Source organism: Gavialis gangeticus, unplaced genomic scaffold (assembly GCF_001723915.1).
Source record: "Gavialis gangeticus isolate Ggan-Ray unplaced genomic scaffold, GavGan_comp1, whole genome shotgun sequence".
NCBI lineage: Eukaryota > Metazoa > Chordata > Crocodylia > Gavialidae > Gavialis > Gavialis gangeticus.
The window spans coordinates 13328640-13355862 of record NW_017729022.1 but is presented as its reverse complement, the minus strand read 5'-3'; the positions used below and the strand labels follow the sequence as shown (position 1 = coordinate 13355862).

The following is a 27223-nucleotide window of genomic DNA, read 5'->3' as shown; positions in this document are numbered from 1 at the left end:
ATTACAACCTGGGTTTGAACTGGAGCCACATTTATCTTCAGAAGATCTGTACTTTTGGTTGTCAGTAGAAAATAAATAATTATACCAAAAATAAATTTGATACCTGTCACTAAGGGTAAAATTTGCTCCTTTATTAACAGAGAAGTCTGACATCTGTGGACGATTACATTTCAGTTGGATTTAATTTACTGTGTAACTTCTAATTATATAAAAAATGAATGCTCTATACATTCGCTATATAGTGCTACTAATAAAGTTCTTTATGTGATGTTCGAACAAATACTTCCAAAAACAAAACAAAAAAAGAAACTTGCTGTCCAAGGAGTTTGTTGTCCAGTTGTGGCCTAAATATGAGATGACAGAAGGACATATACATACATGTTAGCATTTGGGTTGCAATAGGATTCATCAGCAAAAAGTTATGCATGTTTTACCTAGTCCTGCATAGTCCTTGATTTTCCATTCTCATGCATATAATCTTGAATGATCAGGCCATGAATGTCTTTATACTGTAAAGACTTAATGTTTGAAGTTACTTGTATTGACCTGCAGTTTTGGTTATTTATAGAGCAGCTTGTTGTGGGATCTGCGAGGCAGTCTACTGAATCATGGGAAAAGGAGTACGATTCCTTTGTTCTTCCTCTTCTTGAAGACAAGCAACCATGTTATATATTATACAGATTAGATTCTCAGAATGCTCAAGGATATGAATGGATCTTCATTGCATGGTCACCAGATCACTCTCATGTAAGTAATATTCACTAGTTTGTTTGTTTAAAAAAGAATGTTCAAAGATCATTAACATTTGTAGGCTATTTGATATAAATCTCAGATAAGCAGGAAGAGGAAGATTTGGAGGCAGTCTGTATACCCCTGAAAGGAAATAGAGCAGCACCTTGACCTTGTTTGGTGCTAATCTTAGAGTGGGCTCAGTGGGTTTCAGAGTCTAGCCATTTTCACGCAGATGGCGTAACAAAAAGGTCACTGCTCTACAAATTCTTTGGATGAATAGGTGGTATTGTTAGTCTCTTGCAACTGAACTGTGAGGGAAAAGGATAAAGGAAAATCGAATTTTTGAGAAACTTTTAGATGGCAAAAGTTACAAATTACTTAATGCTAAAAACATTTTGCATTTAAAAGTGTCAAATATTAGATAACTTAGATTAATATTAGTTATGCCTTGAATCTACTTAAGCTCCATCCTAGTCAGAATGGAAAACTGTATTGACAGGGTTAATTTATAGAGCTGTTTATGAGGCAAGTAGCTATACTTAAGTCTTTTATAGGGTCCGGTAACTTTTAAAAATCAAGGTAATTTGCAGAGTTTGTTTTTCTTAAATACAATTAATGAAGTTGAATTCAGGTTTTTTTTTTTTCTGTGCCTCTAGTAGTCTGTCAAAACCATTTGTTGAACCAAAACAACAGTAATGGAGTGCTTATGGCAGGTCTGTCTTTTTTTGGGACGGGGGTAAGGGGAAGAGGATTACTTGTTGCTTCTTTCAAAATTGAGTTCATAAACAAAAGAATCTGCAACAGTTTTTTTGAGCTGCTATTGTATTTTTTGTAGTTCTTGCTAAAAAGTTCTTGCTTCCCTCAAACCTTGAAAATGATGTTCATAATAATTGCAATTTAATCTTAAAATTTCTCTGATATTATGTTGTATAATTTGTCTCCTCAACCCTTTAAGATTGTAACAGCATATCTTATTATGTATACTCAAACTCATTCTGTAGAATTTATTTTATTAGGACTAAGTTTAAAATCTAACCTCTATTGTGTCTGTAACAGAATTACCTCTGTGACTTTTTTTCTTCTTAAAGAATTATTTTTGGTTTCGGTATAGCCTTAGCATATGAGCACACTAGCTTCCATATCCATAAAAATCAAGAGACTCTCTTGCAACATAACAGGTTCGTCCAAAAATGTTGTATGCAGCGACACGGGCAACACTGAAAAAAGAATTTGGAGGCGGACATATTAAAGATGAACTTTTTGGAACAATAAAGGTATATTTTTTAAATACATTTATTTAAGAAATAATTAAATTGTCCTTTGAGCAATTGTAAATATTTTTAATGAGAAATATAAATACATTCTAAATATTTCTAGGATCAGTTTTAAATGTGCAGCATAGCATTTCAGTTTTAAACGTGTTTCTGTTTCAGTAATTATTTTAAATTCCTTTTTCAGACGGTTTGCTTTGAGTCTAAGGTATTTTTGCATCTAGTTACTATAAAGGGTAAACAGTCTGTTACCTCTAGGAATAGTAGCAGGATCTTTATCTCTTAAAATCTTACTACATGTATGCAAAGCAGGAAATAATTGTTGCATTTAAAGTAAGCCTTTTACTTACAAAAGCTGTTTTTTGACAGTAGGCTTTGTATCAGAAATCATTGCTGTTATGCAAGTAAACATGATAGGAATTTAAAAAGATTATTTTGGTCTTTAGCTGAGGATTTTTTTTTCTCTGAAAAAGATTATTACATAAAATGGTTGTCAAATTCCATGGTTATTGTCACTTTTTGCAGAGACAGAAATTGTGGCGGTAAGTAATTTCATCATTAGAAAATACAGGCTGTTGAGTGTGGATACATTTGGAGTCTTTTCAAAAGGGGACTATTTCAAAATGCTAGTCGCAGTTGCATTGTAATTCCAATGTGTGAACAAAGATAGAATAATTCAGATGTAGGAAACCTCCTCCAATTTCATATCTGCTTCATCCATGTTTAAAATTGGAGCAGTGTTACATTTGAATCATTTAAGTTTGTTCACATGCTAGAATAAGTTTGCAACTGCTGCCACTGTTTTGAAATAGTCCTCTTTTGAAAGGGCTCCAAATATGTGTCTCCACACCTGAGCATGTACTATAAGAATCCTACACTAACTTCCACACCAGGTAAAAAGGTAGCAGTTCTCATAAGTCTATTGAGCTTCTAGGGTGTGTTGAAGAGCCGGTGATTTGGTTCATACAGGGAAGTATAAGAATAGTTATATGATGCAATGCCTCATTATTTTGACTATTGTACAAACATAAGACAAAATTCCTCCCTCCAAGAGCCTACATTTGATCTGAGTCTTCTAAATAAACATACAAGTCAAGTCATTAGAATGATAACTGGCAAATGTCATGCCAGTCCGCCTCCTACTTTTTAACATATAATGAGCAGGGTTTGTGTATTCAGTACATTTTGCCCTTTGCCCTAGGATTATGTTTCAGATTGTAATCTTTTATTTCAGTAACAAGGAAGAAGGAGTGAGATTTGTCCTTGTAACAGTGGTGAGGACTGCAGAAGTACCTGCATGTATGAATTGACAGGGGCATAAAAGGGAGTTGCTGAAGTCTCAATTTTAGGCATATTCACTATGAGGTCTTCATATTGCTCTATTTCCACACTCGTGTTTACAGTGGGGTTTAGGGTAATGAGTCTAAGTGTCTGTGCATGCTCTACATCTTGGCCCAATGGCTACTTTTCCTCTGCAAGCATGCCACAGTGCCCTGTGTCCTTCAGAACTTTCTTTTTGCACTGTGTTCGCAGATGTAGGAGCTCTTAGTGCAATTGAAGTGCTTTTCCTGGACAGCTGATATCTTTAGCAAAAGGAGGAGGAGAGGGTGTGTAACCACAGGAACATGTGTAAATAAAGAGCTTTGCCTGTCTTTGTTAGGAGGCAATGTTTTGACTGGTTATAATTTTTCAGTTGTAATTGAGGGAAAATAAAAAGGTCTCATTCTGGCATCATACAACATTTTTCCATGAAAATTAATACAATAGTGTGTTTATAGCTTACAGCTCTATACCATAAATATATTTATGCAGTATTACTCTCTGCTAAGTTCCTTATTATATTTAGTCTCTAATTTATACTTCTGTAAAAATCCCAACTTCTTTTCAGTATATGTCTATGTGGCTCCCACTGTTGGTGTGCTTGTATCTCAGTTTCCTGAGCTGCAGTGTCCAGTGAGTAACTCCTGCACTCTTCATGTCAGTGCCCTTGCCCTTTACACTCTTGGATGCAAAGGGGCATGGACCTACACAACAGTGGACTTTTCTGTTCAAAGTTCTGATAATGCACTTGTGAGGTGCCGGCACACCCACAGTAGAACCCATGTAGACTAAACAGACCAGTATCGCACGCACTGAAAGGTAAGTAATTTGTTTTTTCTTTCTTATTTCTGAGTTATGAAGCATCTTCAAAGAAAACTGTTAATAAAGAATCACTGCTTCAAAGACTAATTCTTTGCTTTCAGGATGATGTTTCACTGAATGGCTACAGAAAGTATTTGCTATCACAGTCATCCCCTGCACCTCTGACTGCAGCAGAAGAGGAACTTCGGCGGATTAAGATTAATGAGGTACTTAAACGTGGTGGATGGAAGGCGGGAGGAGAATAAGTATAGAATTCTTGGACAGGGACACAATGACATCCTTAGGCAAGCTAAGTTTCAGGTTGGTTGTTTTTTGCCCTCGGGGCTATGAAATAGCATGAATCTGATGAGGTGCTGGAGTGGCCAACTAGGGGCCATGCTCTAACGCGGGCAGCAGTGACCATGAGATGATTGCATTCAGGATCTGAGGAAAGGAAGGATGGAGAGCAGCAGAATAAGGACCATGGACTTCAGAAAATCAGACTTTGACTTACTTGTGGAACTCATGGGCAGGATCCCCTGGGAAGCCAGACTGAAGGGGAGAGATGTCCAGGAGAGCTGGCTGTATTTTAAGGAATCCTTACTGAGAGTGCAGGAACAAACCATCCTCATGTGCAGGACAGGTAGCAAGTATGACAGAAGACCAGCCTGGCTTAGCAGGGAACTCTTCAGTAAACTAAATCACAAAAAGGCAGCTTATAAGAAGTTGAACCTTGAAGAAATAACTAGGGAAGAATATAAGAGCATTGCTTGGGCATGGAGGGATGAAGTCAGGAAGGCCAAAGCTCAATTGGAGTTGCAGCTAGCAAGGGATGTGAAGGGTAACAAGAAGGGTTTCTACAAGGATCAGGGGAAGTGTGGGTCAAATGGAGGAGGCAACCTTGTGACAGAGGATGCAGAAACAGCTGAAGTGCTCAAAGCCTTTTTTGCCTCCATCTTCACAGGCAAGGTCAGCTCCAAGGCTACTGCATTGGGAAACACAGTTTAGAGAGGAGGTGAGCAGCCCTTATTGTTGAAAGAACAGGTTAGGGACTACTTAGAAAAGCTGGGCGTGTACAAGTCCTTGGGGCCAGATGGGATGCACCCGAGGGTGCTGAGGGAGTTGGCTGATGCAATTGGTAGAGCCGTTGGCCATCGTCTTTGAAAACTCGTGGCAATCAGGAGAGATCCTGGATGATTGGAAAAGGGCAAACACAGTGTCCATATTTAAGAAAGGGAAAAAGGAGGATCCAGGGAATTGCAGACTAGTCAGCCTCACCTCAGTCCCTGGAATAATCATGGAGCAGATCCTCAAGGAATCCATTTGTAAGCACTTGGAGGAGAAAAGGGCGATTAGGAACAGTCGGCATGGATTCACCAAGGGCAAGTCATGCCTGACCAACCTGATTGCCCTCTATGATGAGGTGACTAGCTCTGTGGATGCAGGAAGACCAGTGGATGTGGTATACCTTGATTTTTAGCAAGGCTTTCGATATGGTCTCGTACAGCATTCTTGCAGGCAGGCTAAGGAAGTATGGACTGGTTGAATAGACTTTAAGGTGGTTAGAAAACTGGCTGGAGCATCGGGTTCAGAGAGGTAGTAATCAATGGCTCGATGTCTGGTTGGCAGTCGTTATCAAGTTGAGTGCCCCAGGGATCAGTCCTGGGGCCAGTTTTGTTCAATATCTTCATCAGCGACTTGGAAGATGGCATAGAGTGTACCCTCATCAAGTTTGCAGGTGACCCCAAGTGTCCTAGACGCATTGGAGGAGCAGGCTAAAAGAAATCTCGTGAGGTTCAACAAAGACAAGTGCAAAGTCCTGCACTTAGGACGGAACAGTCCCATGCACCAATATAGGCTGGGGGCTGTCTGGCTGAGCAGCAGCTCTGCCGAAAAGGACCTGGGGGTAACAGTGGGCAATAAGCTGAATGTGAGCCAGTAGTGTATCCTAGTTGCCAAGATGGCTAATGGCATACTGGGCTAGATTGGTAGGTGCATTGCCATTAGGTCAAGGGAAGTGATTCTTTCCCTCTGTTCAGCACCGGTGAGGCCACATCTAGAGCACTATGTTCAGTTTTGGGTCCCACACTACAAAATGGATGTGGACAAACTGGAGAGTCCAGCAGAGGGCAACAAAAATAGTGAAGAGGCTGGGGAACATGACTTAGGAGGCAAGATTGGAGGAACTGGGTTTATTTAGTCTAGAGAAGAGGAGACTGAGAGCAGTGTTCAACTACCTGAAGGGGGGTTCAAAGGAGGATGGAGCTAGGCTATTCTTAGTGGTGGCAGATGACAAAACAAGAAGCAGTGGTCTCAAGTTGCAGAGAGGGAAGTTAAGGTTAGACATTAGGAAGAATTTTCTCACTAGGAGGGTAGTAAAACACTGGAACAGGTTACCCAGAGAGGTGGTGGAAGCTCCATCCTTGGGTGTTTTCAAAACCCATCTAGACAAAACTGTGGCTGGGATGATCTAGTTGAGATGGGTCCTGCTTTGAGCAGGAGGTTGGACTAAATGAACTCCTGAGGTCCTTCCCAACCCTAATTTTCTAGGATTCTATGAATGGCAGGTTCTGACTATGGAATTCATTCACAAGACTGTTTTGAATCCAGGAGTGTAAGTTAATAGAATCCCAAAGGCAATAAAATTGGTACTTTCATTCCAAAATAACCCTTTTGCCTTTTATGGACCTAGTGTGTTTTGCCATAGTTTCTATAGAGTATGAATTTTTATGTTAAGAATTCTATAGTTATCTTCAAGGCAGTGAATGAAATGTCTTGCTTCTACAACTGAGCAAGGATCTTTTTCTTCACTTGCTTATCTTTTAATTAAAAGCATGCCATTAAAACAGATTTGGTTATAACTGCAGAACTTTGCCTGTGTAGGTTGTATTTTACATCAGCTAATATAAACTTGATAGACAGTTTGTTTTTATTTTTATTTTTTTTGCAATCAGATTCCAGCGGACCGTATCGTGGTATGCACCTACCTGTGTTCTGTATAATGTCTTCATTGTCGGGCATCATATGTACTAGACCTTCATGTGTTTTATCTGTTTTATTCTCTTTCAACAAATTAGTCCCTGTGATATTTTCATTCATTTTATTAGACTGTAAAAATCAATATTTGTGATTTAAGTTTTGTGACTTTGTCATCACACCGTATTCTGAGTTTTATTTAAAAAGGGTATTTTTAAATACCTAAGGATTGGAACTTCTGTAGTGCTGATAACCATTCATTTGTGGTATGTGTTTTACCACCTTTATTCAGTACATGCATATTTTATTGCCTTTTATACACTTAACTAAACAAAATAAATTCGTATATATTACTGTGCGTATCTTAATATATGCCAGTAACTATACGACTTAAAAATGTATGCATTACAGATTGCTCTCACTTTGGCAGTTATAAAGTGTGTTGAGTTTGTTTTTTTTGGTTTTGCTTTATATAGCTTCCTCAATTGTGGAAGTTATACTTAGTGTTGCTAATATAGTGAAATGCTATATTTCCTCCTATTTTCACATAAAAGCTAACAAAAAAAATCTTCTTTTGGGTTACAATTTTCCATATTTGGTCTCAGCTAATTGTGGCTTTTTTTGAGATTGAGAGAAGATTAATTAATTTATAAATAGGGAAAAATTGTCAGTTCATACAAAGTTATGGAAATCAGTTTGACTCCAGCTATGGCTAGCCCTCAATTGTGTGAATTTGAAAATGACAAAAATAAGATTGAATGCATAATTGCAGCAAATACTTCCAGTCTTGTAGAAGACTTATCTGCCTGTGGCACCATGTGGTTCTGCATGGGACCACCACAGTACCAGGTGCCATAAAATGTTTGAGAATATGCACCATTGGTTTTGGCATGGTTTTCCCTTAGCTTGTCCAGTTATGAAAAAGTCAGTTTCCCCCTTTATGTTCCTTAACCGCCCCCTCCCCAAAAGAAAACCTGAAGCAGCTAACAAATAGGCTGATTTTGTTTTGTAACTCTCTCTCACATAACAAATAAAACAGAAAAAGCTACCTTAATGAAGTTAAAGTTGTAGATTTAAACTTGATTCAGGTAGTGAGAGAATGAACATATGCAGACCAGTGCTGACTCTTCTGCATTGCATGAATGGTATCTTATTTGTACTTATTTGGGCTTTTTTACGTATAATCACTAAGAACACAGGACTGGAAGGTACCTCCTGGGTCACTGAGTCCAGACTGCTGTTTTTTCAGTTTCGGACATCCCATAATCCTATTTATAAATTAGGGTCCATATTAAAACTGTTCCTATAGGAAAATTGTTCCTTAGTATGTCCAATGAGAGTCAGTATTGCTCCAAACTTTTTTCCATTTCCAGTTTTTTGTTTTAATATTGGATTAACCTCAGATTTTAATGTAATGGTAACATCTTTGCTTGTTTATATACAAGTCCAGACCTTTTAATATTATACTTCAGTGGGGTGATGAATCAGCAGAATGTAAATCTGCCGCAGGAAAATGCATTTGTGGCTTTAGAACGTAGATTTTTGCATATATAGAGGCTGCCAAGTGGTTAATAAATTATGATCAGTTAGATTTGAAGAATAAAATACAGAGGACAGTGTGTTTCATGAAAAACTGCACGTGTACAATAAGATTAGAAGCATTTCTTCTCTGAAAAGTGACTCTAAAAGTGATATACAGTAGTTGGTTTCCATATTCATTGTTTTGCAATGAACTTTGGATCAAATCTTAAGTTTATAAGCAACAAAACATATTTGCCAACCTCTGGCCTTGTTTGCAGTACCTGAATGTAAAAATCAAACTCTTTCCTTCTGGTTTATCAATATTGAGATTCTGAAATTGGAATGTAGTTAACAGCTGCATTAACACTCCATTCAGTTTTATTTCTTATAACTTTTATGGATTGCTCAGTGCTAATTGGTTTAAAATTGGGGTTTTTAAGCTAGTACACAGATGGAATTCTGTAAACACAAAGAAGAACAGATTTATTGAGTAAAGTGATACCATTTTAGAGTTGCTTTTTTTTTTTCTTTCTTTCTTTTTTCACTATACCTGCATTTTCATGGTACTTCTGTCATTTACTGGATGTGTTTGTAATATTACATACTGAATTTAGAGGTTGCATGCATATTTAGAACAAAATAATTTAAATCTGAATCCATATATTTATTCTAGGTACAAACAGATGTTGGTATAGATTCCAAACATCAGACTCTGCAAGGGGTAGCATTCCCAATAGCTAAAGAAGCTCTCCAGGCTTTGGAAAAACTGAAGAATAAGCAGATCAACTATGTGCAACTGGCAAGTACAAAATACTTCATTTAACTATTTTAGAAAATAATTATACAATTATTTTTAACTCATTACTCAGTAATTGTTGAACAGATTTTGTATTATTTGAAGGATATATTCATATTGGAACATACATTCCACATGTGTTGTTCACAGATAATTTATCCTAAATAATCTTTTCCATATCACATTCTGCAGTTTGCCCTCTGTATATTTACCCTAATTTATGTTTGTTTATTAACAGCAAATTGATATAAAAAATGAAACCATTGTTTTGGCCAGCACGCTCCGTACTGAACTTAATGATTTGCCAAACAGAATTCCAAAGGATTCTGCGCGCTATCATTTTTTCCTCTATAAGCATTCCCATGATGGAGACTATTTGGAATCCATAGGTATGACAGTTTTCATATGTGACACATTATATGATTGTTTTAGAAATCTTAGTAACATGAAATGGAAAGGATCTATAAAAGATATTTGTTCAATTTCAGTAGCCAAATCATTCCCAAATGACTAATTTTCAGTGTCTTTTAGGTGTTGAACTCTGAGACCTCTTTGAAGGTGATACATTTTTGGAGAGTATTATAGACTTTTTCTTGCATACCAATGCACTTTCTCCCCCAAAAATGTATGTACATGCCCTTCAAAACTGGAATGTATACCTTAAACAGGGAAGCTGATTGTATGCACTGTAATGAAGGAATGGAAGCATGGAGGTCCTGTAAAATAGCTGCTGTGCTTCTCCCCTTGGCAGCCTCAGGAGCTGGAATTCATCCTTCAGGGTTGGAGCTACAGGATTTACCCTTTCACAGCCACTGCAGAATTGGTAGTAGCTTTTGTCTGAGAAGCCAACAGCTGCTGCCAATTTGCCAGCCACTGTGAGAGGGTGGATACTTCAGCTGTTGCCTGAACAGTGCTAGCCAAGATTCTCTGCAGTCAGAATTCAGCCATGACTAGAAAAAATGTTTTTCATTCTGTCTTCCCAAAACAAGGTGTGTGTCTTACTGGTGGAGCTGTGGAAAGTGAGAAAATATGGTACTTGTTGTCCAGATGAGGTGCTTTCTAATGTGTCCTCAGTTGGGCACTGAAACCGTGAAAATATTGACCAACAGCTTTCCATCACCTGAAACATTAAACTGAAGATTTGCAGAAAGTGTTATATTTTTCCCACTCAGCCTTCATCATCAATTTTGCTTTGTGCATATGTCTGTTTTTAAGTAATGATTTTTAAGGTGGTGGTTCTTACACAGTTTCTGTTCTGCAGTTTTTATCTACTCTATGCCTGGGTATATGTGCAGTATACGAGAACGGATGCTCTACTCGAGTTGCAAGAACCCACTCTTAGAAATTGTAGAAAGTAAATTGTGGATGCAGATTATCAGGAAGGTAAGTACATTAGCATTCTCCCATATGTGCAGTAGGGAAATAATATTACTTTGAGCTTGCAAGTCCATGGGTAGTTTGATTGATATAGTTGGTCAGAACTGTAAAGCTGATTGCTAATCCATGTTATCACATTGGTAGAATATTATTCAATTATACTGTATTAAAACGGATGCAGGTACACATCTGATTTAAAAGTTCTGCAAGCCAGCTCTTTCCTGCAGTCAGTCAAAGCTAAACTGGTGAAATATTACCTCTGTGAGAAATGCCTGCTAAATTTAACTGTTTAGATTCTAGTTACAACAGTACAGAGCAGATGCACAAAACCATTACCATATATCAAGCTGATATGTCATAAGGCTGTGTCTCCTTTTAAATTGATGCAGTTGCTTCATCTGTCCATAATCTTAAAGAGAGACTAAAAGATTGTTTCTAAATGTAATGTTTATGAATAAAGGTTTTTGGTGATAATTAGTACGTTATGATAAAGCTTGGGTCTGAAGAAGTTTCTTTCACCATGGGGTGGTTACTTTCGTATTTGTGTTACTTTGTCTGAAAATAAACACAAACCTATATGGCATTCCACGACTAACAGATTCAGAAACAAATGGAGTTCCCCGGATCCATTGAGAGCATTAGGCATAAATAAATTAGCTTTTCCTCCAAACTTCCTTGCTCATATTTGTTTGAATATAGTTTTAGCACTTCAGCAAGCACAAATTCTATAACAGTTGTTAAATCTCTCATTTTCCTTGGCAGATTGAAATTGATAATGGTGATGAGTTAACTCCTGAATTCCTTTATGAAGAGGTTCACCCAAAACAACACGGCCACAAACAAAGCTTTCCTAAACCAAAAGGGCCTGCAGGAAAAAGGGGGATCCGAAGACTAATTAGGGGTCCAGCAGAAACTGAAACACCTACTGACTGAAGTCTCTTCTCATGGAGGTAATAAGGCATTACTGTAGGAGCTCAAAAATTCCACTTCACTAATGAACTGAAATTTTCACATTGATCTACACTAGTAAATACAGCTTTTTTTCTCCCAAAGCACTTCTTATCTCACTTTAGAATTCATATTGTTCATATGCCATGGAACATTATCAGTTCAAAACTATTATTTTAAATTTGAGCTCGTTGTTTAATAGCTATACACTTTATTATCTTTCTCTTAATTTCTATCCTGATTCTTGTTCCCACTTATACTGCGATGAGTTTCAATTAAAGGTAGCTGTGGCTATGGATTTCCAAATCTTTACTTTTACAAGTAGCTCATTGAAACAAATGAAGACTATATGAGAAGGTTTGCAGAACTACACTATCATCATCCCAAATAATTATTTATTTTTTCCTTTAACTGTCAGAAAAGAAAAAAAATGTATTTACTGTCTGCCTGTTTTTGAGGATTTTTAGATAAGGAGATTGAATGAGAATCTATTCTATTTTGGAATAAGAATCTATTGTATTTTGATGCCGATGTTCAGAAATAGCCAGACTATTTTTTTCACAGAAATGATTGGCTGCTTCCAATTAATTTCTAATATTGTGCAAGTATGTAATCTTAGAGAAATTTGAAAGAGAGAGCACTAAAAGTCTTCTTACTTTTATACCACTAGTAAAGCTTGTATGTTAAGTACTGTATGATCATGTAAAACATTACAAATTTGCACAAGTCTGTACATTTTAGTGGATTATGAAGCTGCTATAAAAGCACAAAATGTTTTCAACCGTGCTGTTAAACTAGATTACTTGTACAGTCTGACTCAAAAGCTTAAGCTTAGTAAACACTGAAATAGTATTACCTCATGATACTGAATCAGTTCTTTGAGTGCAAATTGATCAGTTGATTGCAAACTGTTTCCCAGTGCTTATGCAGTTCCTACTCCAGTGATGATAAAGATGTTCTGAAGGTAATTTTGAAACATCCAACTTGATCTGTTTAAAAAAAAAAACCAACAAAAAAACTGTTGGCAGAACTTGATTAGTCTTTTAGTCTTTTAGTTTTTCTAAACTGTTAAAGGAGAGTCTAAAGTTTGTTCATACAGATGTAATCTATTTAACAGTAAAACTAAGTATAAACATTTTATAAAAGGTAGGGAAACAGTGGTGTTAGACATGAGTTAATAACTAAGCTTCAGTGATTAAAATATGCTTCAATGGGACAAGTAATCTAGGGGAAAATGTATATCCCCAACCAATGGGAACACTTTTTGTTTGAGCTTTTTTTTGAAGAGCTAAGTGGATTTCAGGTCTTTTATCATTTCATAGTGTAGCATAACCAACATCTTTACTATACATATGTGTGTGCACGCGCGCGCACACACACACACACTCTGCAGATGGGTAGCTATGTCACATTCTTACACAGTGGGGAAAATATTTTAATTTTTCTAGGGTGGACACATTGATATAACTACTTCCTAGTATGTTTACTTTAGCTGCAACTGTTATTTCCATTGGAATCAGTGGCTAGTTACTGAACTTGTTGGGACTTCACTGGACAATTCAAAGATTGCAATATAATAGATGTTAAAGTATTCTATTGCAATAGAAATGTTTTACTTCAGTTTTCTTTTTACACCTTTATACATGTTTCAGTACTGCCATGTGCTTCTCTGACCATCAGTTAATTCCCTTCCTTCCTTTCATAGTGAATTCTTTTGTGACTCTTCAGGCTTTTCCAAAGTAAATTTAGATCAGGAAGTTTTTTTTTTTTTCTTTTGGAATTTATTTTTTGTCCTTTACACTCATCTATCGGATATCTTGCTCTTTAGTTAATGTTAAACATACCCTGTGATTTAAGTACTATAGAAAACAACTGTGATCTCCTGAACTACACTTTTTGCAGATGTGATCCACTTCTCAATATACCTAAAGGAGCAAAAAAACTAAGCCCCCTTTCCAGTTTTGTGTCAAGAAATTTAGAACTGGTTAAACTGACATTCTTTCTTTCCTGCATCAGAAAAAACCCATGCAGGCCTCTCCTCCACTCACTTGTCACAAGCTCTGTATCTAAAAAAAATGTTTTACACTTTCTGGAGGATGGGTTGGAAAGATTTGGACCCTTTTCTAAATCATCAAGCAGCTGATGTTGGGAGAGGGAGAAATATTAGCTCCCTTCTCCAGTTGCTTAATGAACTGTTTTGGAGCCAAACCAAAAACAAACATCAACCTGTCTCTTTTTAAAATTTTCTTTAAAATACTGACTAACAGTCACCATGTTCTGCAGAAGTCCCTCTGACCAGCTTGCAGCGTGGAGTGTGACTGAGTACTTTCCCACCATACCCTACTGCTAAAAGATGAGACCACAGCCTTTGTTAAATATTCTCCTGGAACAGAAAACAGCAAAAACATAGAGTTAGTTAAATAGGACCTTACAGGACACATACCAATTGATTCATTCCAGCTACATTAATTTGACCTATCATAGACAATTACTAGAGGAAAGGAGGGAGAAGTATCTTATTCAACTTCTTTCATGGTTGTATCTGAATAAGTACCCACCTTGTAATACTATACAGGCACATAATCGCTAGTGAATACTTAGCAAAACACAAAATAAGGGCATTAATAGAAGGATTGAGGTTCCTTGAAATGTTATTTGGTTTAAACGCTCCATTCTTAAGTGCTGTTTGAATTAATAAAGCATGCAGGGAAAGATGAAGCTGCTAACAATGCACGTCAGAAATTTAACATGCAAGTAAACTCTACCTTGCTTATATTTATTTCAACAATTCAGATGACAAGTACAGAGAGAATTATTTTTTAATCACCAACTTATGAAAGGTAACAAGGAGGAAAAGAAGGTCTTTTAAAATAATAGTTCAACTCCTGTTGGAGAGATCTCTAATCAAGGTATTAATTCTACTACCATTTAGATAGTTAATTTACTTACAAGTGATTACAGACTATGGAAACCTCTGCCTCTGATCTATATGTACTGAATGTAAAACACCTTCAAATTCTTCAGATAGAACTGTACTTAAATTTCTGTTTTGCAATTTCACTTTATAAATAAAGACTGAAGTTTATAATTCACTGCTGTCTGGGATTTTTCCACCATATCTCTTGAACAAAAATCTACATAAATTGTCAACATACATTTACAAGCAGCACAGTAGATACATTACCAAAGGAGAAAAGTGTTGGGTTAGAAACAAAATAGACTGGTTCCTGCTAAGTGAGAATCGGCCTGCTAGGCAGGTAACAGAGTTAGCTGCCTATATAAAGCAATAGAGGCCTTTGTAATGGGAGAAGTGCCTTTCGCAGGTTAAGATATTTTATTTCAATGGAAATGTTCCAAAGGGGGTTACTGTGTCTTTCTGTAACTTTCTGAAAAAGTCTGTGTGATAACCGAATTGGGGCCTTTGCAACATGTACTTGCAGTCTTCTCTAATGTGGGTCATTCAGTTACACTGTAAAAATACCCTTTTACACAATACATGGTAATACTGTAAAGCAGGGAGAGCAGATTAGATGCACCTTTAAAAGGATCTTGTGGCACCCCAAGATGCTATGGCACCCTGGCTGAGAATCACAGCCTTAGTCTTAGAACCTTGCAGTCCTTGAACCAATCGTCTTATCTAGTAGATGCACTTGAAGAGATTCTTTGGGCTGTTTTCTAGAAGGGCTCTCTTCTCCCTTAGCTTTCCCAATCTTTTTGCTTCTTTCTAGGCATTTTTCATAGGAAGCATTGGGAGCCATGTCAGTACCCATTTAGGCAGTGACAGGATTGGGTGACAGTTGTTATTGGGGAAAAGCAGAATTGTAGCTATAGCCTATCACTAGAGAACTTCAGCAACTTTTTCCAAACCAGATGGTTTAGAGATTTTAGGTGTTTTAGGGCCAGGGCACTGAAATGTTTTCTAAAATCCACAGATACCATAAGAACACAGTGTTTCAGAAATAAGTATTTTCAATCTTGGACATTAAAAGATAACTCCTTAAACTGTTTGGGCATGATTCAGTTCATAAAGGCAATACTCCATGTCAAATATAGCCATTTACCCAGCAGATCATGGAAGGGCTGTTGTGTTTTAATATAGATAGTGAGTGTGTATACATGCAAAATACATGTACATACATGCAAAATACAGTACGTTTCATATATGTATGATAAACTGTTAAGACTTAAATATTAAGAACATATACATGATTCAAAACACTTATTTATATGCCACCCTTCCCAACATAGGTTCAGGTTGTCTTATTGTAAGACATAAATTATGAAAGGAAAAAGAATATTAAAACAAGAAATACAAGTCTCCCTAAACAGTACCATAAAATTAAGCTATGAAAAAATCATTAAAAATACAAGATACTAATTTTGTTTGATATGGCAGTATGCAAGAGAATCTCTCTAGGTTATTTACACTGAGGAAAGTATTTGGAAACCCTGTAGATGGCAGCTGAATATAAAGGCCGAAATCTTGTACAAGTGACTTTTTTTTTTTTGATTTCACAGCAGACATGTTTGAAACTTCCATGGTATAGGATGGAGGGATGTTAAAACTGTTTGAATTGACTGAAACATGAGGGTTGTGGGTTTTGTCTTTAGGAGGGGAAGACAGGGTAGAGGCAGGGCTGCGTACCTGCCTCTGTGTCTAGAGATCTCAAAGCAAGATCATAGCTTAGACTCTTCTGACTTCAAGTATAAAGCACTCTGTTGCTCAGTGGTCAGGACCCAAAAGCACCACCAGCTGGAGTATTCAGGCAAACCCCCAGATCTGTAGCTGTTATGTCACAGTGAGTCATAGATTACTAGCTGAGGGCAACATAAATTGCTCATTGTCCTTACCAGTAATACATGTACTTAAACTGTTCTCATAATATTTATGTTATGGCCAACAATACCAGAAGAAGGGTGTTTACTGCTCCTTTGCAAAAGAACAGGACATGTTTGTAGCTAAATGGTTTTTTTGAATGTCAATTTGGAAACTCTTAGCCTCACTTTCCAGAAAATCAAATAACTCATTTAGTGTTAAAGATCACTTATGCTTCTGATAAGACAATTATAGTTCCCCCAATATTTCTGTGCTGAACACAGTAACTGGTTGAAGTTTATGCCTGATGTGACTTCAGCTTCCAGATACTGGTTCTCATTATGTTTTTCTTGCTGGGTTAAAGAGCCTGTGCAAGTAGTGCCCCTCTGAAACCAAGACCTTTAAGGCTTCCACCCAGGTCTCAGGGAGTGTAGCCTGTGTGTTCCTGCCAAAGACAGCCAGGTAGAAGAGTGTTTCGGGTGTGAATGGTGACTCCTGGTAGATTTCCTCAGGAACCAGATATGGGAGGTGGCTAAGGTAGACTGATAGGCATCTGAGAACACAAGGACTTAATGCACAGGGAGACTTCCATGACTATAGAAGCAGCCCAGGTGAAGAAGAAATTAGAAAATGAAGACAACATCAGGGGGTACAACTGGCAGCTGGCCACCTTTGTTCAGCAGACAGTACCCCACTTCTGAACCCGACCACCGAGATGAACAGGTACAAAGCCTCTCCATTGGGGGAGATAGGCAAGTCATGCACCCCATAGGCTAGAATGGAGACCACCAGCATCAAGAAGCAGCAAACGGTGGTGAGAGCTTGCAACTCCCTTCTGTGGGGAATGGAGGGAATGTACTGACCAGACCTGTTGTCTCACGACATCTTGTTGCCTCCCAGGAGCCTTGAATTCAAGATATTAAAGATGAATTGATGAGCTTCACCTGTCCCTACAACTACTATCCCACAGTCTTCATGTGAGCACTGATACTGCTAGGGGTGACACACTTAGTAGATTAGAAGCATCTTCAGGGCTCTGGGTGAGGGTGAAGGGGACAGGTTATGTTCTCAATCCATTGCCTATTATCTTGGAGGTCAGGTGAAGCCCCAGACAACTAGAAAACAGCAAATAAATATAATACCCATCTTCAAAAGAGAGAAGGAAGAAAAGAGTTCAATTGCAGATCTATCAGTAACTTTGACACCCAGAAACATAGAGCATGTCATCAAGGAATGTATTTCTAAGTACCTAGGAGTTAATGAACTGTTTGGGACCAGCCAACATGCATTTGTCAAGAAGTTATGCTTAGCCATACCAATTTCCTCCTACAAGGTGATGGGGTTTGTCAATGCAGGGAGAGGAACAGTGAATATGGTAATGTTTCCACTTTAGTAATGCTTCTGCTGTCATCTCTAATCTTAGTCCCATTAGTAAAGACAAGGAAACAGCCTAAATGAAACTACTGTAGGTTGGATATGTAACTGGCTGGGTGTCTCTCTGTGCTGAAAATTCTAGGGCCATAAGTCATTCTGGATACACAGATTTATTCTGCTTAGCTCTTAGTGCCATTTTTATTTCTCTCTCAAGCTGCTATTTCTCATTTTTGTGTATTTCTGTTCTTAGCATGAATCTCCAACCCAGGCAGCCTGAGCAACATTCACTTTCTGCAGATACCGCTACTTTATAAAATCTTCCATTGATTAAAGTGACATTCCCCAAGACTGGCTAACACTTGGGCAATAAGAACTGGCATTACCAATCAAGTAATATGACATACAATTTGCTCAATGCGTGTCATCTCACATTAGTGTTAAATATTTTAAATGTCCATTAAAAAAAAAAGAGTTTAGAAGAGAGGAGTTCTAGTGATACAAATATCAATTATCACATACTTTTATTCCATTTAACTGCTCCCCCCACCACACATCCTTTAAATACAAACATGAACTGACGTGAGTTCTTCTGTTATTCAGCTGTCACAAGTTTCATCTTGTTCAGTTTTAATTTTTTATACCCACATTAATAGAAAAAAAGCTGAATGTATGGTAGATGCAAAAGATAAGGTTTATTTAAGGTCATAGCTTCCATTTACAAACAATAATATTTTAATATGTTATCACTGATTTAGGTCTTAAGTCTAAAAATTGAATACAACTGTTTATACTTGGGAGTTACTGTACCTGCATTTTTATTAACACATTCGAGTATGCAAATTGCCATTGTATAATACTCCCACCCCACTCTATCAGCTTTCAAGAACTCTGTCATTAGCCCAAATAAAGAGAACGCACATTTGTCCTAAGATAGCACTATACTGTACACTTTTCAGCCCAAATGGATTTTTGTATGTAATATTTTAGTTATAGTATCTTTTTCAAAGCTCTTGAAGTAGCTTACAAAAGCAGGATAAAACTTTTTTTTTCCTAAGTAGGGAAACAAACAAGATAAATGCCTTCTCATGTTATGACTCAACAGAAGAGAACCCATATCTACCATTTCTGTCCTCTGCTATATATTCACATTGCAGTGCACTTATGCTTTCTTCGCTGGGTTTTTTTAGTAAGAATAAATATCTCCATTTAGATCTCCATATCACCAATAATGCTGAGAAAACTTTAAATTAATCTAAACACTCATCAGCTTGTTTCCAAATATTGCATGAATCCGAAATACATTCTCAGCTAATTTGTTCAAATGGGTATTGCCAGTATTTTTATTGTGCATTGCATGGAACAAATTATTAATGCAAGTTACCTGAACTCTTGGTAAGAGTAACATAAGCCGCGTTCCACAATCAGAAATGCTTTTGCTTTCATTAGAAAAAGAAAAGGCCTAGTCAGTCTGTTTCCTGACGTATTATAGCAAGTATATTGATTACCCAGAGATCTGCAGAAGTGTGGAGAAAGTATATCAACAACATAATGTGTATTGCCAGAAACAGATTTTTAGTTGTCTTGCTCTCCAAAGTTAGTGAAGAGAGACTCATGGGAGTGAAGTATTATAACTTTGAGGGTTAGGATACCAGGTCTTAGTCATATCAAATCTCTTTAATGGTTAAGGCACAAATTAGTTGAGAAAATGGCTTTAATGGTGTCACAAAAAATGGTGCTGTGGTAACAAAAGAGTCATCTTTTCATCAACATAGTCTTCATATAGGCCACAAAAGCTCAGACTGCAGACATGACACCCAACTGGATACAGAAGTCCATGTTTGCTAGAGTCCAACTGGAATGTAATGCTGATATTTTAGAAAATGAACATACATGAAACATATATCGAATGAGAAATACATGTCAGGGAATTATCTCCTGCAGATGCTGTTGGACCTGCAAAAATACAGATGAAAGTTAATCATATTTATTTCTACCACCATCACCAGTACATAAAATGCATTTGTTAAAAAGGCCATGAAGTGAAAATCTATATACCATCTTAATGTCTGGTCTTCTGTTCTTTTTTTCACTCAAACATTGGCTAGCAATTGTATACATTTTATTAATTGACGTGGTATCCCAATCACTCATCTTTTCATCTACATAATCTTCAATTGTCTTCTCTTCATCTTCAATTTCATCTGTGATACTTAACTGTAAGAGCATTTGATAGGATTAATGGGTTTGAGTAGAATACTTATCTATAAGACGGCTAGTTATTAGGTCTCATATAAGCTTTTTAAAAAAAAATGAAATTCTCCTGTCAGGACACCCCCCACTCTTTCACCCAATATGTGCCTTCATTATCTGCTCAAATATTTCCCTGGACTTTAGAAAATATGGTGGTTCAACAGCATAGATACTACACCACATGTGATACAGATTTAGAACAAACCTTTTCATTTCAAATGGAATTTACACTGAAGATGTAGAGCAACTTTTCTTTACGTCTTGACTCATGAACTTTCATCCAATTAAGGCTTAATAGTCCATTAACGCAGGGGTGCTCAGCCTGTAGCCCATAGAACCATTGCCTCTTGTCACACTCCTTTCCCCACTGTGGGGCTGAATCAGGGATGGGCTGCCCCTCTGCCCCCTTTACATGGCTGGATGGGGTGCTGTTGCACCTGTCCCAAGTGATGGATTTGGCTTGCAGATGGACTGGGTACTGCCCATCCAGCCTGCCAAGGGAAAAGGTTGAGTACCACTGCATTAATGCATTCCCCAATTTTCTTAGGACAACTGTCACAGGATTTTTAAAATACCTAAAAGTCGAGTTTTTGTCCTTTTTCTTTAAAGGTAACCATCATCTTTTCTGTGCTTACTGACACAGCAGTAATGACAGTGAAGATGAGTTGATGCAGAAGCTGTAGAATGTGCATTATTTTTGAATGGGCACCTAACAGCCCCTCTACACATGCAGATAAAGGCGCTATGGGATCAAATGTGCAGTCCTCTTGTATGGCAGAAGGTGTGATTGTGGGATCATGAATCAAATTCCATCAGGCCTTACTGCCAGTGCATGGGCAAGTAGCAAGCTCCCACAGTTGGGAGTCCCTTCAGTTGACAGAGAACCCAGGTGTGCGGACACCCCATGCAATCCTGTCCCTGGGGGAACACAGGTGCTGCAATCTCCCAGCCATGGGGACACCCCACACACCCTCACAGTTGGGAGCTCCTAGGCTTACAGCTGCACATGGGCCCCCAGCTGGGAGCTCTAATCAGCTGACAGGGCCAGCCATAGGAGCTCTTGGCTACACGTTCAATTAATGGCATGACAGAATGCAGCTACAAAAGTTACCGCATAGATTGTGGAATAACTTTGCAGCTTATTTTTATCATGCCGTTAATTGATTGAACATGTGGCCAGGTGCCCACTTAAAGTGTGATCAACTGGTTAATCACGCCTTAGATCTGAGGTGTATATGGGGCCCAAAAAAGGCTATTCATAAATAAATATTGATACATTTTCTAGAAAAGGGAAATGCAACAAATCTTTTTGGACTTCAATAATGCAACTGATGTAGCTTTATATAAGAAATTAGCTAAACTGGAGAAAATGGGTATTAGAGTAAAAAATGTAATATGGATGAGGGAATGCTTCAGAAACTATTGCCCAAAGAACTGCTGGAATACAGAAAGGTTGGTAGTGGAGCTTCTCAAGGAATTCCTCAAGATCAACACTTATCTGGAATGCTATGTACAATTGTGTAGAGTACCTCCCATTCAAGCAAAACAAACAAACTGCAGGAGTGAGAGAGAAAGCACAATCAGTATAACCAGGAATAGTGAGAAGTTGGCAAGAGTTACTTGTTTATTTTAGCAAAATGTGGGCTGATTCTTCTCTCTATAAACACATTGGAGGGACACTTGCTTCAGAGAAGACCTAATGAATATGTTAGCAAAAGAATAAACGGGTATATATTGACCATGAACGAATTTAAGCTGCATATTATTAGAGGAAGACTTCTGACCATCAGCAGAGTGAAATTCTGGAACAGTCTCCAATAGGAATTGTTGGTACAAGTAGTATAATGGTGTCAGATGGAGCTTGATCAGCCTTAAAGGAATTATGTGACCTGAATTGCCTGATAATAAAAGATTAGACTTTATGATCTAAGACAATGGTTTTCATCTGTGGTCTGAGGCCCCTTGGGGGTCCGTGGACTGTCTAAGGTGTTCACGAAAGATGACTATGATCAATCACAAGTATGTGAATACCCACACTTACAAATTCAAAGTGGTATGTACCCCCATTTGAAATTTCCAAAGTGCTCCACACCTCCACGTGAAATTTTTTTTAGGGGTCCACAAATAAGGTTGAAAACCACTGATCTAAGAGGTCCCTTCCAATCCTATATTCCTAACAGACCAGACCCTGCAAGCCTTCTACACAGATCATTCCCACTTGAGTACATGCTGAAGGACTGCAGAAATGGATGACAAGCTAACAGTGTTGGAAATTTTTATTACCTGCCTATAGGCCAAGGAAAAAACTGCTAGATTAGATGCAGAATTAAAAAAAATACACCATTATAAGACATTAGCTGCTTTGTTTTAATTCTCTTAAGCCTTAGCTCTGTGGTGTCACACACGGAACACACAACCATTCCAGCCAGCCTGACTGGTAGTCCAGCAGACTAGTGGAAGTTGTGGGGTCTGGCCAGTGGAGCATGGCCTGCTGCACAGTTCAAGGTCCCTGGACCCTGATGGACATGGCCATTGGCAGCAGGGGGTGAGTGAAAGATGTGGAAAAGCATCCCCCACTTTCCCTACTGCTGTTCACCCCCAAGCTCTATGCTGCCACCTGTGCTGCCATCTATCCTGATTCCATGATCCATGGTGCTGTCCACCAATTTCCCTGTCCTGTACTGCCACCTGAATGTGGACCTGCATCACTGGATGCAGAATCCAGCCCAGAAGGAGCCTACATGGTATGGATCTGGCCCAAGCTGAAAGGACAAAGGAGTCTGATACCCCTGCCTTAGCTTGATCATCTTAGTATATGTTAAAAGCAAGCTCTCTCACCCTGCCAGACTTTTAAATGTTAGTAATATTTCAGCCAACAGGTTTAGTGCATGTCTCATCCTAGACTAGATTATTCCAATAGCACAAGAAACACAAATTCTTACATTGCTTTTGAAACACTTTGGTACCGCAGCTGAATTCACCGACTGTACCTCTTGGTTATAAGAGTTGATAAACTGGGATTATTCCAACCTATAGATTTCTGACAGTTCATATAAAGTAATTCTGAAAAAGGAGAAAGGAATTCATACCAGCAACTGTGGCTCACGGTTTTCATCCACTGGAGAAAGCCCTGTTATTATTTCCAGTAAAACCTGCAAAAAAATCAAAAGAAATAGCTGGAAGACATACAACTGTTGATGCATACCTCAGCTGAACCAAAGAAACAGGATTCTTAGTTTATATTATGGTAAATGTTTTTCCTTTTAAACTGGTTTAGTTAGAAACATTGCAAGCTTGTACACAGGCACTCTTAGGACTTGGCTATATGTATAAGTTGCACTGGATCAAGTCACATTTGTTTAAAAACAAGTTAGACAAAGTAATGTAAACCAATTTGGTTGCATGCTGCCAGCATCAAGACTTCCAGTTTTGCACATAACAGGCATTCTTGTGTGCCTCAGATCAGACGGGCAGCTTATTTTCTGACTCCATGCCTGCACAGAGAGGTCTTCCATTTTCTACCACCTCCTCTTGGTGATGAGAGGAATTGATGTCACTCCTATTTCCCTTCCATTTCCATCTACTTTGTAATCCAGATATTTCAAGGAGTTTTATTTTTACTCCACATAGTGTTGATTCCTTCCTGGACACCACTTCATAGAATTACAGAAAATTAGGGTTGGAAGGGACCTCTGGAGGACATCTAGTCCAACTCCCTGCTCAAAGCAGGATCACATCCAATTAAATTGTCTCAGCCAAAGCTTTGTCTAGCCAGATCTTAAAAACCTCCAAAAATGGAGATTCCACCACCTCTCTGGGTAACCTGTTCCAGTGTTTTACTACTCTTCTAATGAGAACATTTTTCCTAATATCTAATCTAAACTTCCCTTGCTGCAACTTGAGACCGTTACTTCTTATTTTGTTGTCTGCCACCACTGACAGCAATCTAGCTCCATCCTCTTTCAAACCCTGCTTCAGGTAGTTGAAAGCTACAATTAAATCCCCTCTCAGTCTTCTCTTGTCTAGAAAAAGTAAGTCCAGTTCCCTCAGCCTCTCCTCAGAAGTCATGTGCTCCAGCTCCCTCACCATTTTCGTTGCCCTCCACTAGACTCTCTCCAATTTGTCCATATCGTTTATGTAGTGGGGAGCCCAAAACTGAATTCAGTACTCCAGATGTGACCTCACCAGTGCTGAATAGAAGGAAATCATCGCTTCCCTTGACCCACTGGCAACACTCCTACTAACCAGTGTGCCATTAGGCTTTTTTGCAACAAGTGCACAATGTTGGTTCATATTCAGCTTTTTCCTCACTGTAACCCCCAGGTCTTTTTTTGCAGAGCTGCTACCCAGCCAGTCAGCCCCCAGCCTGTAGTGGTGCATGGGTTTATTCTTCCCTAGATGCAAGACTTTGGCACTTGTCCTTGTTGAACCTCATGAGATTTCTTTTGCCCCAGTCCTCCAATTTGTCTAGGCCACTCTGAATCCTAGCCCAACCCTCCAGCATATCTAGTACTCCCTACAGCTTGGTGTCATCTGGATACTTGCTGAGGGTGTACTTCCCTCCAAGACAGGTGATGGGTATTGCCAAAGCAGTCAGGTGCTTTTGTCCTCCCCTTCTCCAAGATGATGGTCACAAGGGAGGGCTCAAAAGTTTTTATGATGCTGAATCTGTCCAGACCTGGATTCACAATTTTCCTAAATTTCACTCTGAAAGGATTAGTCTTTTGTTTGCCACTCTATTTACTCTGCTTTAAGGGGAAGCCATGCGAGGGGAGCACCAATGACTATGTTTTACAAGTGCTTTGTATTTGGGTTTAACCTCACTGTTTTCTTCTACAAAGGAGACTTTACAATCCTTGAATTACAGCTGCTTGCAGACTTCAACCCCCCCCCCCCCAAAAAAAAACCCAACAAAAAAACCCAAAAAACCATCAACAGTGTTTTACTTGAAACTCTGGGCACATGCCAAGTCCAGCACGTGCCCAGAAGTGGCAGTGCGTTAGCTGGACCTGGCTTGCTCAATGTCTGTATAGATTGGGAGCTTTATTGGGGCTTTTATGTAATAGCTGATTAAATCAGCTTTAGAATAGCACCAAAAAGTCCCATTGAAGCACCCAATCTATACAGATACTGCACAGCCAGGTTGAAGCAAAAGTAAAGCACTTCTTTTTTTAACATCTGTAAGCAGCCCAAGTTTATTAACTGTGGTTTCCAAAGGTTTTTAACAGGTGAGAACAACCTATAAATACAATTCATCTTAAGGACTGTAAAGCCAGAATCTAAACTAACTAGAACCTAATATGTGATTTTACACTGATCTTTCCAACTCACTTTTCAGCAGAAGGGCCACTGTTACTTGTAAACAAAAATTAGTTTTGATTAGCATATTCAAGTATCTTGCAACTCCTTAGTGAAGCAGTTCACTTTAGGCTTAAGAGTATCCTCTTAAGGTCAGCTGTTCCCTGAGGAAAAGCTGACTGTACAAGATAAAATGGTGACAATGCTGGATTTTGTGAACTTGACTTGTTATACTTTTAACATTTATACAAAGGAGGCAAGTACAGCAAGAACTCACCACACCAAAGCTAAAAATATCCGCTTTGGGTGTTATCTCTCCACGCAGAGCTTCAGGTGCCATGTAGGCTGCTGTTCCCACAATTCTATCGGTCATGATAGTTTGTGTGAATTTCACCGATGCCCTTGCAAGTCCAAAGTCAGAAATTTTTGGCACAAATGCCTCATTTAATAAGATATTTGCACTGAAAGACAAAAACAACATTCCTCAGACCAGTTTTCTATTACACTAAACATGTGGTTTAAATATCTATGCATAAAGTGTGCTCATTATTATGTCTGATGCTTGGAATCTGAAATAGTAATTGAAGGTAATTTACTTTAGTTAGCAAAAAAATGGCAATATTTACAACTGATTTACATCAAAATCATTACACTGTTCAATAAATAATTTAAGAATTGTCTATCAGACGCACGGATTCAAGTACAATTTATTTTTCCTGCAAACATGGAGGAGGCCCTAAGTACAGCAATAACTTAACTATGTCGATATGACTTCTCTCCCAGACCAAAATCTGCTGCTGACAAAACAACCAAATAACCTTCCTCAGGTACCTGAAAACTTGTCTATATACTTCTCAATGTTATTGGTCCAATAAAATATATCAGAAAAATCCTCTTGCATTTTTCCTGAACCATCATAGCTGTAACATCACTCCAACATTACCTCATACTTGTATGATATTTTCAGTGGGGTTATAAGTGTTTTTCATTGTGTTTCTAAATATAAATATATGTGGCTTGCAATACATGGAACAATATTAAAGTCACAATCTTTGATACTAAACAATATCACTTCATTTTATAAGCATGATACTGTAGCCATAAGTGATCCATACAAACAAATCAAATATACAAACCCTAGTACAAACAAAACCATCTCCCAAGCTCTCAAGCTTATTCTTGGAGCCTTATTAAGCACCACTGAAGCACGACTCTTACAAAAAAGGACTGGATGTCTTAGCCTTAAAGACAGAACAGTTACGAAGATTTATAACATACTGTCACAACAGGCCAGACAACAACCAGAGATTTGTCCATCAATAGGTCTGATTCTGAAGTTCATACCTGACTCCTAAATACAACAATGCATGTAAAGAACAGTAATAAGTAATCAGCTTCTTTTTCTGCTAACTGTGCATCGGCTAACCCTGAGACTTTCTCCCAGCCTCTCCCCTCCATTGCGCTGCATCTGGCTTTCTGTGATCAGACCTGATGAAGAATGCTTGGCATTTGAAAGCTTGTCTAACTTTTCCCAACTACATAGTTGGTCCAATAAAATATATCACTCTAAGAAACATTTGCCTCTTGCATAATTTCTGGACCATCACAGCTACAACATCACTCTTATACTACTGTAAAGAACAACAATTTCTAAAGTCAGTTTCTTGTCAACTTGACAAGACAAGGAGCCCAAAAGAGACCGTTATTTGATATGCTGCACAAATATGACTGTCAGACTGTATT

General features: G+C 38.2%; 2 protein-coding genes across 8 annotated transcripts in view; one reads left to right on the top strand and one right to left on the bottom strand.

Annotated features, from left to right (window-relative positions):
- Nucleotides 1-14834, top strand: part of TWF1 (twinfilin actin binding protein 1) — a 22020-nt gene extending 7186 nt beyond the window's left edge. Inside the window, exons 2-8 of the mRNA XM_019514610.1 lie at nt 569-747; nt 1911-2006; nt 4247-4351; nt 9295-9420; nt 9656-9806; nt 10679-10800; nt 11557-14834. Of these exons, the coding sequence (XP_019370155.1) occupies nt 569-747; nt 1911-2006; nt 4247-4351; nt 9295-9420; nt 9656-9806; nt 10679-10800; nt 11557-11727 (950 nt within the window). The 3' untranslated portion in view covers nt 11728-14834. The remainder of the gene's footprint in view (nt 1-568; nt 748-1910; nt 2007-4246; nt 4352-9294; nt 9421-9655; nt 9807-10678; nt 10801-11556) is intronic.
- A 3770-nt stretch (nt 14835-18604) lies between these two features.
- Nucleotides 18605-27223, bottom strand: part of IRAK4 (interleukin 1 receptor associated kinase 4) — a 56953-nt gene continuing 48334 nt past the window's right edge. For all 7 annotated transcript variants that reach the window (XM_019514608.1, XM_019514609.1, XM_019514603.1 and 4 more), the window contains 4 exons: nt 25758-25941; nt 23272-23334; nt 19988-20146; nt 18605-19885 (listed from right to left, as the gene is read on the bottom strand). In XM_019514608.1, coding sequence (XP_019370153.1) covers nt 19853-19885; nt 19988-20146; nt 23272-23334; nt 25758-25941 — 439 coding nt within the window. In that variant the 3' untranslated portion in view covers nt 18605-19852. The remainder of the gene's footprint in view (nt 19886-19987; nt 20147-23271; nt 23335-25757; nt 25942-27223) is intronic.